General features: G+C 43.7%; 2 protein-coding genes across 2 annotated transcripts; both read right to left on the minus strand.

The window, feature by feature from the left end:
• Nucleotides 1-5,313: 5,313 nt before the first annotated feature.
• On the minus strand, nt 5,314-7,801 carry zgc:123321 (Protein YIPF5-like). Its single transcript, XM_052571677.1, has 6 exons — nt 7,674-7,801; nt 7,486-7,605; nt 7,258-7,391; nt 6,699-6,844; nt 6,384-6,565; nt 5,314-5,621 (listed from the first exon to the last, which is right to left on the minus strand). Exons 2-6 carry the CDS (start codon nt 7,602-7,604, stop codon nt 5,459-5,461), a joined length of 744 nt encoding a protein of 247 aa, XP_052427637.1. The 5' UTR covers nt 7,605; nt 7,674-7,801; the 3' UTR covers nt 5,314-5,458.
• Nucleotides 7,802-8,095: 294 nt separating this feature from the next.
• On the minus strand, nt 8,096-13,785 carry LOC127970469 (basal body-orientation factor 1-like). The gene is made up of 12 exons (XM_052573059.1): nt 13,754-13,785; nt 13,350-13,602; nt 12,639-12,704; nt 12,009-12,152; nt 11,840-11,920; nt 11,694-11,764; nt 11,417-11,561; nt 10,708-11,048; nt 9,471-9,521; nt 9,223-9,324; nt 8,913-8,975; nt 8,096-8,778 (listed from the first exon to the last, which is right to left on the minus strand). Exons 1-12 carry the CDS (start codon nt 13,783-13,785, stop codon nt 8,703-8,705), a joined length of 1,425 nt encoding a protein of 474 aa, XP_052429019.1. The 3' UTR covers nt 8,096-8,702.
• Between the last annotated feature and the right edge of the window lie 255 nt (nt 13,786-14,040).

Consider the following 14,040-nt stretch of genomic DNA (forward strand, 5'->3'; position numbering starts at 1 on the left):
TAAAAGTGTCACAGTGTCTGGGTTGTTGTTCCCCGGGGTTCCACTAGATGTCCTCCTTCTCACGGTGCCTGTCCCAGATCACTTCCTGTTCCCTTATATGGTCACCTTCCTCCTTGTTACCTGATTGATTGTTCACCCCACCTGTCTCCTGTTTCCCAATTATCCTTCTGTGTATAAATACCCAGTCTGTCTTAGTCTATGTCACGGAGTCCTTGTCTGATGTCATTGTGTTTCAGGTCCATCAGTCTTGCTTTGTCTTACCCTATGTGTCTCATTCTCTCGTTCCACCAGACTTCCTCTACCTTCCATTCTTCCGAGTTCCCCGTTTCATCCGGTTCCCTTTTTGTTTGATTTGTCTCTCATGACTGTTTATTTTGTATTTACCCCTCTGTTTAAATAAAACCCTTACCTGCATTTGGATCTACCCTCTCGTTGTGTTTTTCCCCAATACCTATCGTGACAGGCCTTCGGGTAGATCCAAATGCAGGTAAGGGTTTTATTTAAACAGAGGGGTAAATACAAAATAAACAGTCATGAGAGACAAATCAAACAAAAAGGGAACCGGATGAAACGGGGAACTCGGAAGAATGGAAGGTAGAGGAAGTCTGGTGGAACGAGAGAATGAGACACATAGGGTAAGACAAAGCAAGACTGATGGACCTGAAACACAATGACATCAGACAAGGACTCCGTGACATAGACTAAGACAGACTGGGTATTTATACACAGAAGGATAATTGGGAAACAGGAGACAGGTGGGGTGAACAATCAATCAGGTAACAAGGAGGAAGGTGACCATATAAGGGAACAGGAAGTGATCTGGGACAGGCACCGTGAGAAGGAGGACATCTAGTGGAACCCCGGGGAACAACAACCCAGACACTGTGACAGTACCCCCCCTCTACGGAGCGGCTACCAGACGCTTAAAGACAAAACATGACACAGAGACCAGGAGGGAGGCGGACAGGTGGAGGCTCAGGGGGAGGGACGGAGGGCCAGAAAAGGAACACATGGGGGACAAACACCAGAAATGATACATAAAACCGGGAGATCAGGAGGGAGGAGGACCGGAGGAGGTACAGGGGGAGGGACGGAGGGCCAGACTAAACTAAAGAGAACAGACAGAAACAGAACTCAAAAAACACAAAACATAAGTCCATGAAGGACATGTTGATGCGTCCACTAGGACGGAGCAGATGACCACCACAGCCGTGTGGTCAAGGCCAGAGCCCTCCAGGGTGGAGCGGAAGACCACCACGTCTCTGTGGTCGAGGCCGGAGTCCACCAGGTCGGAGCAGAAGACCACCACGTCCTCATGGTCATCACCAGAGTCCCCCAGGGCGGAGCGGACGACCACCACGTCCTCGTGGTCACCGCCAGAGTCCCCCAGGGCGGAGCGGATGACCACCACGTCCTCGTGGTCACCGCCAGAGTCTCCCAGGGCGGAGCCGAAGACCACCACGGCCTTGTGGTCACCGCCTCGGGAACTGTAACGGACACCGCCTCGGGAACAACATCGGGCACCGCCTCGGGAACAACCTCGGGCACCGCCTCGGGAACAGCATCGGGCACCGCCTCGGGAACAGCATCGGGCTCCGCCTCGGGAACTGCATCGGGCTCCGCCTCGGGAACTGCATCGGGCACCGCCTCGGGAGCGACCTCGGCCTCGGGAACAGCATCGGGCACCGCCTCGGGAACTGCATCGGGCTCCGCCTCGGGAACTGCATCGGGCTCCGCCTCGGGAACTGCATCGGGCTCCGCCTCGGGAACTGCATCGGGCTCCGCCTCGGAAACAGCATCGGGCACCGCCTCGGGAACTGCATCGGGCTCCGCCTCGGGAACTGCATCGGGCTCCGCCTCGGGAACTGCATCGGGCACCGCCTCGGAAACAGCATCGGGCACCGCCTCGGGAACAGCATCGAGCACCGCCTCGGGAACTGCATCGGGCTCCGCCTCGGAAACTGCATCGAGCACCGCCTCGGGAACTGCATCGAGCACCGCCTCGGGAACTGCATCGGGCACCGCCTCGGGAACAGCATCGGGCACCGCCTCGGGAACAGCATCGGGCACCGCCTCGGGAACTGCATCGGGCTCCGCCTCGGGAACTGCATCGGGCTCCGCCTCGGGAACTGCATCGGGCACCGCCTCGGGAACGACCTCGGCCTCGGGAACAGCATCGGGCACCGCCTCGGGAACTGCATCGGGCTCCGCCTCGGGAACAGCATCGGGCTCCGCCTCGGGAACAGCATCGGGCTCCGCCTCGGGAACAGCATCGGGCACCGCCTCGGGAACTGCATCGAGCACCGCCTCGGGAACTGCATCGAGCACCGCCTCGGGAACTGCATCGGGCTCCGCCTCGGAAACAGCATCGGGCACCGCCTCGGGAACTGCATCGGGCTCCGCCTCGGGAACAGCATCGGGCTCCGCCTCGGGAACAGCATCGGGCTCCGCCTCGGGCACCGCCTCGGGAACTGCATCGAGCACCGCCTCGGGAACTGCATCGGGCTTCGCCTCGGGAACTGCATCGGGCACCGCCTCGGAAACAGCATCGGGCACCGCCTCGGGAACAGCATCGGGCACCGCCTCGGGAACTGCATCGGGCTCCGCCTCGGGAACTGCATCGGGCTCCGCCTCGGGAACTGCATCGGGCACCGCCTCGGGAACTGCATCGGGCTCCGCCTCGGGAACTGCATCGGGCACCGCCTCGGGAACTGCATCGAGCACCGCCTCGGGAACTGCATCGGGCTCCGCCTCGGGAACAGCATCCGGCACCGCCTCGGGAACTGCATCGAGCACCGCCTCGGGAACTGCATCGAGCACCGCCTCGGGAACTGCATCGGGCTCCGCCTCGGAAACAGCATCGGGCACCGTCTCGGGAACTGCATCGGGAACTGCATCGGGCTTCGCCTCGGGAACTGCATCGGGCACCGCCTCGGAAACTGCATCGGGCACCGCCTCGGGAACTGCATCGAGCACCGCCTCGGGAACTGCATCGGGCTCCGCCTCGGGAACAGCATCGGGCTCCGCCTCGGGCACCGCCTCGGGAACTGCATCGAGCACCGCCTCGGGAACTGCATCGGGCTTCGCCTCGGGAACTGCATCGGGCACCGCCTCGGAAACAGCATCGGGCACCGCCTCGGGAACTGCATCGGGCTCCGCCTCGGGAACTGCATCGGGCTCCGCCTCGGGAACTGCATCGGGCTCCGCCTCGGGAACTGCATCGGGCTCCGCCTCGGGAACTGCATCGGGCACCGCCTCGGGAACTGCATCGAGCACCGCCTCGGGAACTGCATCGGGCTCCGCCTCGGGAACAGCATCCGGCACCGCCTCGGGAACTGCATCGAGCACCGCCTCGGGAACTGCATCGAGCACCGCCTCGGGAACTGCATCGGGCTCCGCCTCGGAAACAGCATCGGGCACCGCCTCGGGAACTGCATCGGGAACTGCATCGGGCTTCGCCTCGGGAACTGCATCGGGCACCGCCTCGGGAACTGCATCGGGCACCGCCTCGGGAACTGCATCGGGCACCGCCTCGGGAACTGCATCGGGCTCCGCCTCGGGAACTGCATCGGGCTCCGCCTCGGGAACTGCATCGGGCTCCGCCTCGGAAACAGCATCGGGCTCCGCCTCGGGAACTGCATCGGGCACCGCCTCGGAAACAGCATCGGGCACCGCCTCGGGAACTGCATCGGGCTCCGCCTCGGGAACTGCATCGGGCTCCGCCTCGGGAACTGCATCGGGCTCCGCCTCGGGAACTGCATCGGGCTCCGCCTCGGGAACTGCATCGGGCTTCGCCTCGGGAACTGCATCGGGCACCGCCTCGGGAACAGCAGCTGCCTGTCTCCTCCTCCGCCCTCTACGATGGGGAGTCGGTGGCGTTGAGTCGGCCATCTTGTGCTGTGGTGCAGGGCTGGCGGCCATCTTGGGCTGTGACGCTAGGTTGGCGGCCATCTTGGGCTGTGGGGCTGGGCTGGTGGCCATCTTGGGTTGTGGGGCTGGGCTGGCGCCCATCTTGTGCTGTGGGGCTGAGCTGGCAGCCTTGTCTGGACACTCTGGTGTGGTTGTTGCATTCCACTGGGCACGATGGTGCAGGTAATTGGTAAACCCCCAAAAGTCCAGTATCTCTAACCCCTTCATCTCCCATGAAGGTAAAGGATCATCCAGGCAATTATTAAATAAATCCTTTAGTGCTGCATCATTGTAACCTAGCCCGACTGCCATAGTCCAAAACAATTGCGCCAGACCACCCACCTCACTTCCCTCTTGATGAAGGGTGATTAAGTTCTGGTATCTCCCCCTCCGTTCCTCCATGGTGGCTGGGGAACCGATTCGAAATCCCACACCGCTGGATCTAGGCATGACGGAGTCCTTCTGTCACGATAGGTATTGGGGAAAAACACAACGAGAGGGTAGATCCAAATGCAGGTAAGGGTTTTATTTAAACAGAGGGGTAAATACAAAATAAACAGTCATGAGAGACAAATCAAACAAAAAGGGAACCGGATGAAACGGGGAACTCGGAAGAATGGAAGGTAGAGGAAGTCTGGTGGAACGAGAGAATGAGACACATAGGGTAAGACAAAGCAAGACTGATGGACCTGAAACACAATGACATCAGACAAGGACTCCGTGACATAGACTAAGACAGACTGGGTATTTATACACAGAAGGATAATTGGGAAACAGGAGACAGGTGGGGTGAACAATCAATCAGGTAACAAGGAGGAAGGTGACCATATAAGGGAACAGGAAGTGATCTGGGACAGGCACCGTGAGAAGGAGGACATCTAGTGGAACCCCGGGGAACAACAACCCAGACACTGTGACAAAAAGACCATGAGATTTTGTCTGTAAACAGCCCTGGATGCTGGGTCACAATTTAGGACGTCACACTTGGTGGATGTGCAACAGGCTTGAGCGTGTGAAAGTGGTGAACCGCGGCCAATGTTTTATTTATTTATTTGTTTATTTTTTAAAGTGCTTTTCAATATTTGTGTATATTGTAGTTCTGTAAATATATTTTATATTCACAAAAGCAACTGAAGGGATCTGTAAAGTCAACTGGTTGCTTAGAATGTTCTCTTTGCATATGTTTGAGGTGCCTTTTCTTTATTTGGACCTTTCATTGTTTTGTGATGAATTTGTGATTTATTTGTATTTTTTAGAAAATAACATGTAGTAATCAAGTTTTATACATATCTCTTACATTTTAATGCAATAAAATAAAATAAAAATTCACACCAAGTTTTTTTTTTACATTATTCAGATTATGCATGCATTCCTACATAAAAAATGATTTTGCTAACCCAGCTCTTCAGGTTTTTCCAGCATTTAGTTTTTTATTCATCTGACAAAAATGTGCAGTAACTTTGATTTGCCACAACTTTGGCAAGCAATGTGATATTTATGTGTGAACTGAGTTTTCATTTGATCTTAGAGTGATATAGTAGTTGAGATTTCAGAAGACAGTAAGGAGAGCGAAGACCCCGTACAGAAGAGCACAGGGGTAGGCCACCAGCAGCTGCTGCCCACTCATGTCAAGAGTGGAACTGAAGATCTTAGAAGCTGATAGACTGCACCAGCCAATCACAAACAAGGCCAACAGTGTTCCCAAGAGCCCCCTGCATTAAAATAAAAGCCACTTGTTATTCACATGCAACACAGCTGAAATTATACACCCTTAAAGATAAGGTTCAAAAAATGATTTTTTACAGTTTTGGCTCCCCAAAGAAGTTTTCAGTAAATAGTTCTTTAAACAACCATATTTTTATAAGTGTGAAGAACATTTGAATAAGTAGCATAGTCCATACCACAACTATAATGAGAATGACACAGAAAAACTATTTGTTTCCAATCACTTTCAGAACACTTAAAAACAATAATAAAAACAGCCAATCAGAATCCATCCTTTATTAAAAAAAAAATTAGCATCTAAAGGAATCTAAAATTCCTTCCTTTTTCACTAAAATATGAAAATCTGGGGTTGGGGTAACAGGTTAAAATTTACACACAAACTCAGGCCATTCAAGGTGTGTGTTTCTTCATATGAACAGATTTGGAGAAATGTATCATTAATCAATTATTCACCAGTGGTGAAGATGTAGATTATTGTGATGCTTTTATCAGCTTTGTGAACTCTCATTCTGACGGTATCTCAGTGCGTCGGTGAAAATGATGATATATTTATGGTTAAAGTTATTGTTCTTGGTGTGAATGGGTCTGAATGGCCCACAGATGCCTGTAAAGAACCTTTATGTTTAAAAATGTATGGAAAATGTAAATAGACTTGGACATTTGTTTTGTGGTTTAAAACTGTTTTTTTATTTGTTGTGGCTGTAAAACACTCAAATGTCAAATGTTTCTATACTGTTATGGATACTCACTGAAGGGAATAAAGAACAGCAAACGCAGAGAGTCCCACCATTGGCAGGAGACAGTATCCCAGCACACTCGCCACACATCCACTGGATATGCTGTAACTGCTCATCAGGTTCAACAGCATGTACATCCCCATACACCCCAGAGCACTGATGCCATACACATACCCAAAGTGTGCTTTCCCTGCCTGCCAAGAGAATACAGACACAAATCCACAGGTACATGCTCTGGACCTTACATGTGCTTTCACTTCCCCTGTGCATTACAAATCATTGTGTACCTAGTTAATGGTTTCAAAAAGTTCAGGATGTAGGTTGTACCATCAATAGTGTGGCTCCCAGAGCTATGCAGAAAAGAACAGGCCCAGTGAGGTCTGTCTCATTCATAATACTGCCGTCAGCAGGCTTCAGTGGATTTAACACAGTCAGAGTCTTCTGCCAGATATGGTCAAAGTTAATGCCCAACTCTGAGAAAAAAAAAAAAACACTTTTCATTCAACATATATTTTCATTTAAGTTTGATTAATGCATACAATGGCCAATTTTTAAAGCTAAGTATGCAAGTTTTCAGTATTAAAAGAGTTCACCCAAAACATGTTGTTTCAAACTTATTTTTTCCATACTATGGAAATTAAAGGCTACCGGCAACTGCTTGGTTACTGAAATTCTTGAGGTTGTGTAAATGATGACAGAATGTTCATTTTGGGGCAAACTATCCCATTAAGGTGCAATCACATTACAGAAATATCTGCAAATTATTGTATGACAATTTTCAATTTTTCTATTATAATTAGTGCAGTGATGTATGCAGCAAAGCTCACACAGAAGTCACATTCTAACCAAGTAGCTTTCTGCTGGTCAAATAAATAATTTTGATTACCTTCTAAGAGCGGTGGTTCTGCCTCATATGAGTCTATATATTCTGTTTGCTCCGGTGGCGCTACAGGCTGATACACCTGTCCAGTATAAGATGCTGTAGTGGTATATTCATCTGCTAAATGTGCGGAATTATCACTGATGATCAGACAGTAAATGATGAATCAACAATTAAATTGCACACAGAAACACATTAGCTGATATACATTAATAAATGAAATATTACACCCACACTTCATTGTAGTCTGGATTGACGTAGGCAGGATCATAGCCATATACATCTTCCTTCTGACCATCCATATCATATCCAGACTGATAGAATTCTTGTTCAAAGTTTTGAAAATCTCCCATTCTGCTTAAAATAATGAAGAACGTCTACACAAATTCATTTGCAGTATAAACCAATTCTTCACCACTTACCTTTACGTGTCCTTTAAAGTCAGGGTTTGATTTGAAGATCTTGGTTTGTTTGCACTGAGTCTTTGCTTGGTCACTGAGCAGCTGTTTTGCTGTATGTGTGTATGAGAAGCTATTAATAGTCTTCTATATTTACTTGTGGGACATGAGCAACACTATCAGTGTGCTGGGAGGTCATGTTGTAAAGCCATCCTGATGATCTTTAGATCTACTGACTGAAGATATGCTCATCACTCAATGTTCAGTACAACTTCTGTTCAATTTAATTATATATTCTGTTTCTGTCCATTAAAATTATTTTCCTAACATGGTTACAGAAATATAGGCAGGACAAAAAATGACATTCTTGTCATTTGAAGATATAAGCTTTATAATAAAGAAACAAACATCAGTCAAGATTATGTCTAATTCTTTATAATGTCAAAACATGCAGCATCTTTACAGCATAAAAAGGTCTAAAAACAACATTGACACACATTTGTTTTGTAGGTAAAATAACTAATACAGTACATTTGCTTAATGAAACAAAATATTTCTTAGATTTTCAAAAATAAATAATTTCTTAGGAAAATTAGCTTACATTATAAAAAGTTTACCATCTTCCCACTAAAATGTTATTTTAGTTACATTTAGTTATGCTGTAATTCAATGTCTATGAAATAATTCAGCAATGTGACTAGATCAGAAGACATGAATAAAAAAGGGTTAAAGTTATGGCCATTTTGTTTTATATTAAATACTGTTTGAATTGTTTGTTTGCAATGTAAATAGACTTGGACATTTGTTTTGTGGGGTGGATTTATGCATTGTGGGGGGATGTATTGTGGGGTGGATTTATGCCATGACATTTCAAGTCTTCTTTTTTTTTTTCTTAAGTTGCAGTTTAGACACACATGAACACTTGCTGGTATTTCATAGCTGATATGCAATATTTAACTTATACTTTGACTTTATTTAGCTCTCTTATCTGTGATTCGGTCAGATGATCTACAGGTCTGGCAGAGCACTTTTCCAGTTTTTTTCCAGTTTTTTTCAGTTTCCACTGGAGCTCATGCTGGAAACTGGTTCTTGGGTTAAAAAAGTCACATGGGATTCCTCCTCTTCACTCCTGTGGAAAAGATTAATGCAAATTATGAGTCTATGTGCGATAATGCAGAACAACAAGTCTTCTGAAAGTATTCACCACCATTGTTTTTTCTCTTTCTGACCAGAAAACCATACACATCTGTAGGCATTTCTCACCCTAGATTGCTGCTACACCAGTTCCCTTCAGAATCTGTCAGAGCTGGAGCATGAATTGGTTTCCTTCAGAATTGTAGAAAACAAAAGTGCCATGAAAATTTACGTGTTACTCCTTTGAATCAGTGTCATGAAATTTATTAAACTGTTTGTGTTACACATAAACTGAGAGGTGCAACTAAGCTTGAGATTTTAAAGGTTTTTTTATTTTTTCATTATCACTATATTTGTCTCACCAACTCTGCTTTTTAAGGTAGATGATACCTTGATGATACCATATCTCTTAATTTGTAGGATTAAAATGAATACTTACTTCGATGTCAAGCTATTCATTTTAGCAAAGAGCAGTCTGAGAACTCTCTCTCTTTGCTCCCAGGTCATCTCTGATATATTCACTTTGGCTTTCTTCTGACTGCTGATGAAATAGCACAGCATTGTCACAGACAGTTTTGTTAATGGAAAAAGCATAATTCAGGTAATAACACATTTAGTTATCATTTCATTAGAAGATAATAAAAAAATATTCTAAAAAAATAAACAAAATAAGCATAAGAACCTCACCCTTTTTCAGCCTCATCCATCCTCCTGCTATGATTCACTTCTGCTTCCTGTCTGGATAACATAATGCAGCTTATAATATAGTTGATCTAAAAATAGTTTGATGTTTTTGCAGTAAAATGGAGTCTGGATCTCCTGCTTGTTAACTTTCTAGAATTAAGGGGTGTACTATATTGAAAAAAAACTATATGGCACAGAAGCTGCATCTGAAGTACAGACTCAGTACAGACTCTTTAATGCAGCTTATAGGTGCATTTACACTGCATTTACAATTATATAAATTTGCCATGCAATTTTTTTATATATTTAATTATGAAATTAAAGGGGACATCATACGCAAAATTTACTTTTACATGGTGTTTGAACATAAATGTTTGTTGGCTGGCAGTGTGTACATAACATATTTTTTTAATGCGATTTTCATGCGCATCTAATCAGTTAAGGTGCTCTTATGATTAATTGTATAACTCCAGCACATGCGTTCAGATCAGGGTTGCCAGGTTTTCACTACAAAACCTGCCCAATAGCTTCTCAAAACAGAAAACACAACATGGCGGGGTGAGCAGAGCTCATTAGCATTTAAAGGGAATGCACTAAAACAGCTTGCTGTGAACAGAGATGTTTTTGACAAGGTAAAAAAATGTGTTGTTTTACAGTACCATTGAGATATTTTAACCAAAATCTAATATTGACTTTTCATTAAGACACTAAAGAATTATACCAATGATATCCCCTTTAAACAATCATTTGATTATAAATCTAAAACCACCAGTAGGTGCTAGAGAGTCACTGTCTGAATAAGTTGAGTAATTGAATCATTCATTCAATAGATTTGTTCAAATTATGGATTCATTCGGAAAAGAAACACTGACGTGTTTTGTTGGAGACACAACACAGTTCTGCTGTAGTTCATTTGGAATTTTCATTAAAAAGAATAAAGCAAATACTGTGTCTAATATGTCACTCAAAATGCTAAGAATTCTTTATGAACTGTTTTATGATCAATACAACATTCACAATCGTGCTGATAATGAAGAAAAACAGCACTCTTGCTCATGTTATACTGCTTAACTATATAATTTGATATTAATTTAAGACAAAAGTCATGGGTGGGAACTGCCCTGTGTATCTTGCATTTTGGGTGCATTCAAACTGCTTTCATCCAATAGGCTGCAGTGAAGGTCTGTTTTTGTTTGTTTTTGCAAAGAGAGTGAGTGAATTAATGAATGCTGAATTGCACCTGTGCATTAGCATCTCCTGTTTCACTTGGTTCAAAGCCTCATGGAAGTGGACCTCCATATCTGATCGTTGCTCCACTACGCTGCGGGCTATTCTCCTCACTCTGCCCAGTTCCCTGTCCCGTACACTCAGAAGCTTCTGCAGTTTGTCCAGCTCTACACCGCCAGCCTGAGACCTGACTGCAGCATGCTGCTTGATATCAGCCTTCTCCAACTCAAACTCAGCCACCATGCTGGCCAGGGCCTGCTCCAGTGTGAACACCTTTGCCCTCAGCTCAGAAACAGTGGTCCGCTGGGCTGCAAGCTTAGATATTGTGACATTAGAGGTGTCCTGCCTCATCTCCTGCAGGATGAATGAAATTGTTAGGAAAGGATAAAATTGTAGGTTCCAGTGAAAGCGGTCAAAATCAATGTCTGCGCCTTCATAGGCAAGCTTTATAGTAGACAAGGGTCTATTTGAGATCATTTTAAATTTCACTTAATTTGTGCATGTGTGTTTGTGTGGGTACACAAGAAAGTTAATCTAATAATTATAATTTGTAATGATTAATTTATATAGTATACATAATTTACAATTAATACAATGTAATAATGTAAAGTAATTGTAATAATGTTAAAGTATTTTCTGTAACCTCTAATGAATTGTATGCATCCTTGCTAAAGAAAAGTAAAAAACAGAGAGAGAGAGAAAAAAACTATGGTGTGTGTCACCTTATGCAAACTAAGGATGTTGTTCTCTTCAGCCAGTGCTGTATTTCTCTTCCGCAGATCCTCTACCTTTTCGATGTGGTAACCCAATGCCTTATTTAGACGCACATTCTCCTTGAACACTGAGCGAGATGCATCATCCAGCTGTCTGAGAGGGCCAAGAAGGAGGATGTCATCTCATTTAACTCATGTAAAATGTATCTCACAAACAGTTACAAACGCATCAGGAAGAAATGTGTAGTAGTTCTGGGATAGTGGGGGAGATGGAGAAGATGCTAACCTGATGGATTCATTGTGAGCCCTTTCTGCAAGCACACCAATCTTTTGCTCAACTTCCTTCTCTAGAAAAACCTAATGAATGTAGAATGAGAGAGACACTGAGAGAGAATGAGGAAGATTTTGTTGAAATGTTGTTTGTATATGTACCTTATTATTGAAGAACTTTTGCTCCATTCTTGCAAGTGTTTTCTTGTGTCCTAGATCTGCATTTTCCAAAGTTTCTTTCAGCTGTACAAAACAATGATGTTATAAGACATAGCACTTTATACTAGTACCTCTGCATTTGTGTACGTGATACAAATAGGATGATTTATACATTTTTGAGTTCTTGCTCCATTTGAGGCTTTTTCTTAAGGAAGTCATTGATGATCTTAAGCTCCTCTTGAATCATGTCGAACTCACTAGATCTGTTCTTAAACTTCTCCTCCAGCTCACTGATCTTTAGAGTGTACTGAATGGCCTGTGATGACAATCAATGAGAAACGCTGAGCATTCAGCACTGAGACAGTGAGTACAAGAGTAACCCGATCAGTTCCCTTTTAAAAATAACACCGGACCAGAGAAACTAAGTTTATCATAAAATGTATAATTTGAGTATTATCTATTACATATTGTCCTTTATTAATTAAATGAATGCCATTGTTCAAATGAATATTTACAAAGGGGAAACTTTTAGTTATACAAAAATGGCATAATCATTACCTTTGACTTGCATACAGTTGCTGTAAAGATGGAAAAAAAAAGAATGACTATTTATATATTTATTAATTTACATGGATGACTTTGAATTCTATATAATTTTCAGGATTTTATTAAATGTTTTTAATCTATTTCCTGTCATCTTTGTTTAAACACATTAAACTGACAAAATAAACTTCAAAACCACAAACACGAGAACAAAGAATTAATTTATCTGTTTTCCCATATGAGGAAAGGCACTTGTTACCAGATTCTCCTTTTCCTGAGAAGCCCTTGTTTTCTCGAGCTGAATTTGTTGTTCCAGTGCCTTTATCTGAGAAAACAACATTTTATAGGGTTACTTTACCACCAAAAATGATATTTATTCCCATGTTGTTCCAAAACCATAAGACTTGTGTATGTCATCTTCGAAACATCATCTATTAGAAGTCTATTATAAGAAAACGTTGACACATCACAAAATTTATCAGGAGACCATAAATGAATCCATATGAATCATGCAGTTTAAACCAAGCTTTCGAAAGAGACAATCACTATATATTATGACGAAGAGTTTTTATTTATATACTTTGTGCAAGTATACCTCATTAGTTATTGAGGTAGTTTGAAGTGTTTACTTTTAAAATATAACAGTTATTTGATCAATGTTTATATAAAATTATACCTATTTAATAAAGCAATGCGTGCCTCCTCAGATTTGTATTAGGCTTAACTACTTGATTCATATGGGTTACTTTTATGGTCTCTTTATAAACTTTGGGAAGCATCAAAATGTTGGTGTAATGGACTTTCAGTAGAAGGACAGACAGACGTCTTCATTTGTGTTTTAAAGATGAACAAAACTTTTAAGGGTTTGTAACGATGAGGGTCATTAGATGATGGCAGTTTGCAAAACAATATGAAAGACTAAACCATTAGACATGTACTGTAGCTTTAACAATCAAATCCATTAAAACACCTTGTCCTCGTTTTGCAGGTGTTTGTTCCTCAGAACAGCGACGATCTCGATGCTGTTGTTCTCAGTGTGGTGCTGTAGAGCAGTGAGCTGCTGGTTGATTTGGCTCAGTCTTCGCGCTGCTTCACGGTCCTCCGCGCGTGAACTCTCGGTCAGATCACACCTGGCCTCCCACAGAGCCGCGTTTGCTTTTGCCCTCTCTATATCAGATACCTTAACGCGTTTCGACTCTAGCTTGCCATCGTTCTTTTCTTTTCTAGATTAAAAAATACTTGTGAGAAAGGCGAATATCAAAACCATATAGTAAATATATGCGGTCAGATATGGGCTACTTTTTAAACTCTTAAGACAAACGCAAGGGCATATTAAAATAAACCAATAGTAGATTAATATTTTTTTTAACTCACCCCTTTGCTTTCTTTCCTTTTTTAATCGGCATTTCTTGTGATTTGATCAGTAACGTTCATTGATATGCTGCTGTAAGATTAGCTTGTATATACCTGTTGTCATGGAGACTGTTACACGTCACATACAATACTTTGCAGGAAACTTTTTATTTTAAATTAAATATTTTCCATAAAATCCTTGATCTCTTTTGTGAAGGTTTTAGAATAGTAATTATTTTGAATGTTGTATCAAACATTTGAGAAAAAATGAAAGATGGATGAAAAATTATCGTTACTGATATCCATCA

This window comes from Carassius gibelio, chromosome B13 (assembly GCF_023724105.1).
Source record: "Carassius gibelio isolate Cgi1373 ecotype wild population from Czech Republic chromosome B13, carGib1.2-hapl.c, whole genome shotgun sequence".
In the NCBI taxonomy this organism is placed as follows: Eukaryota; Metazoa; Chordata; class Actinopteri; order Cypriniformes; family Cyprinidae; genus Carassius; species Carassius gibelio.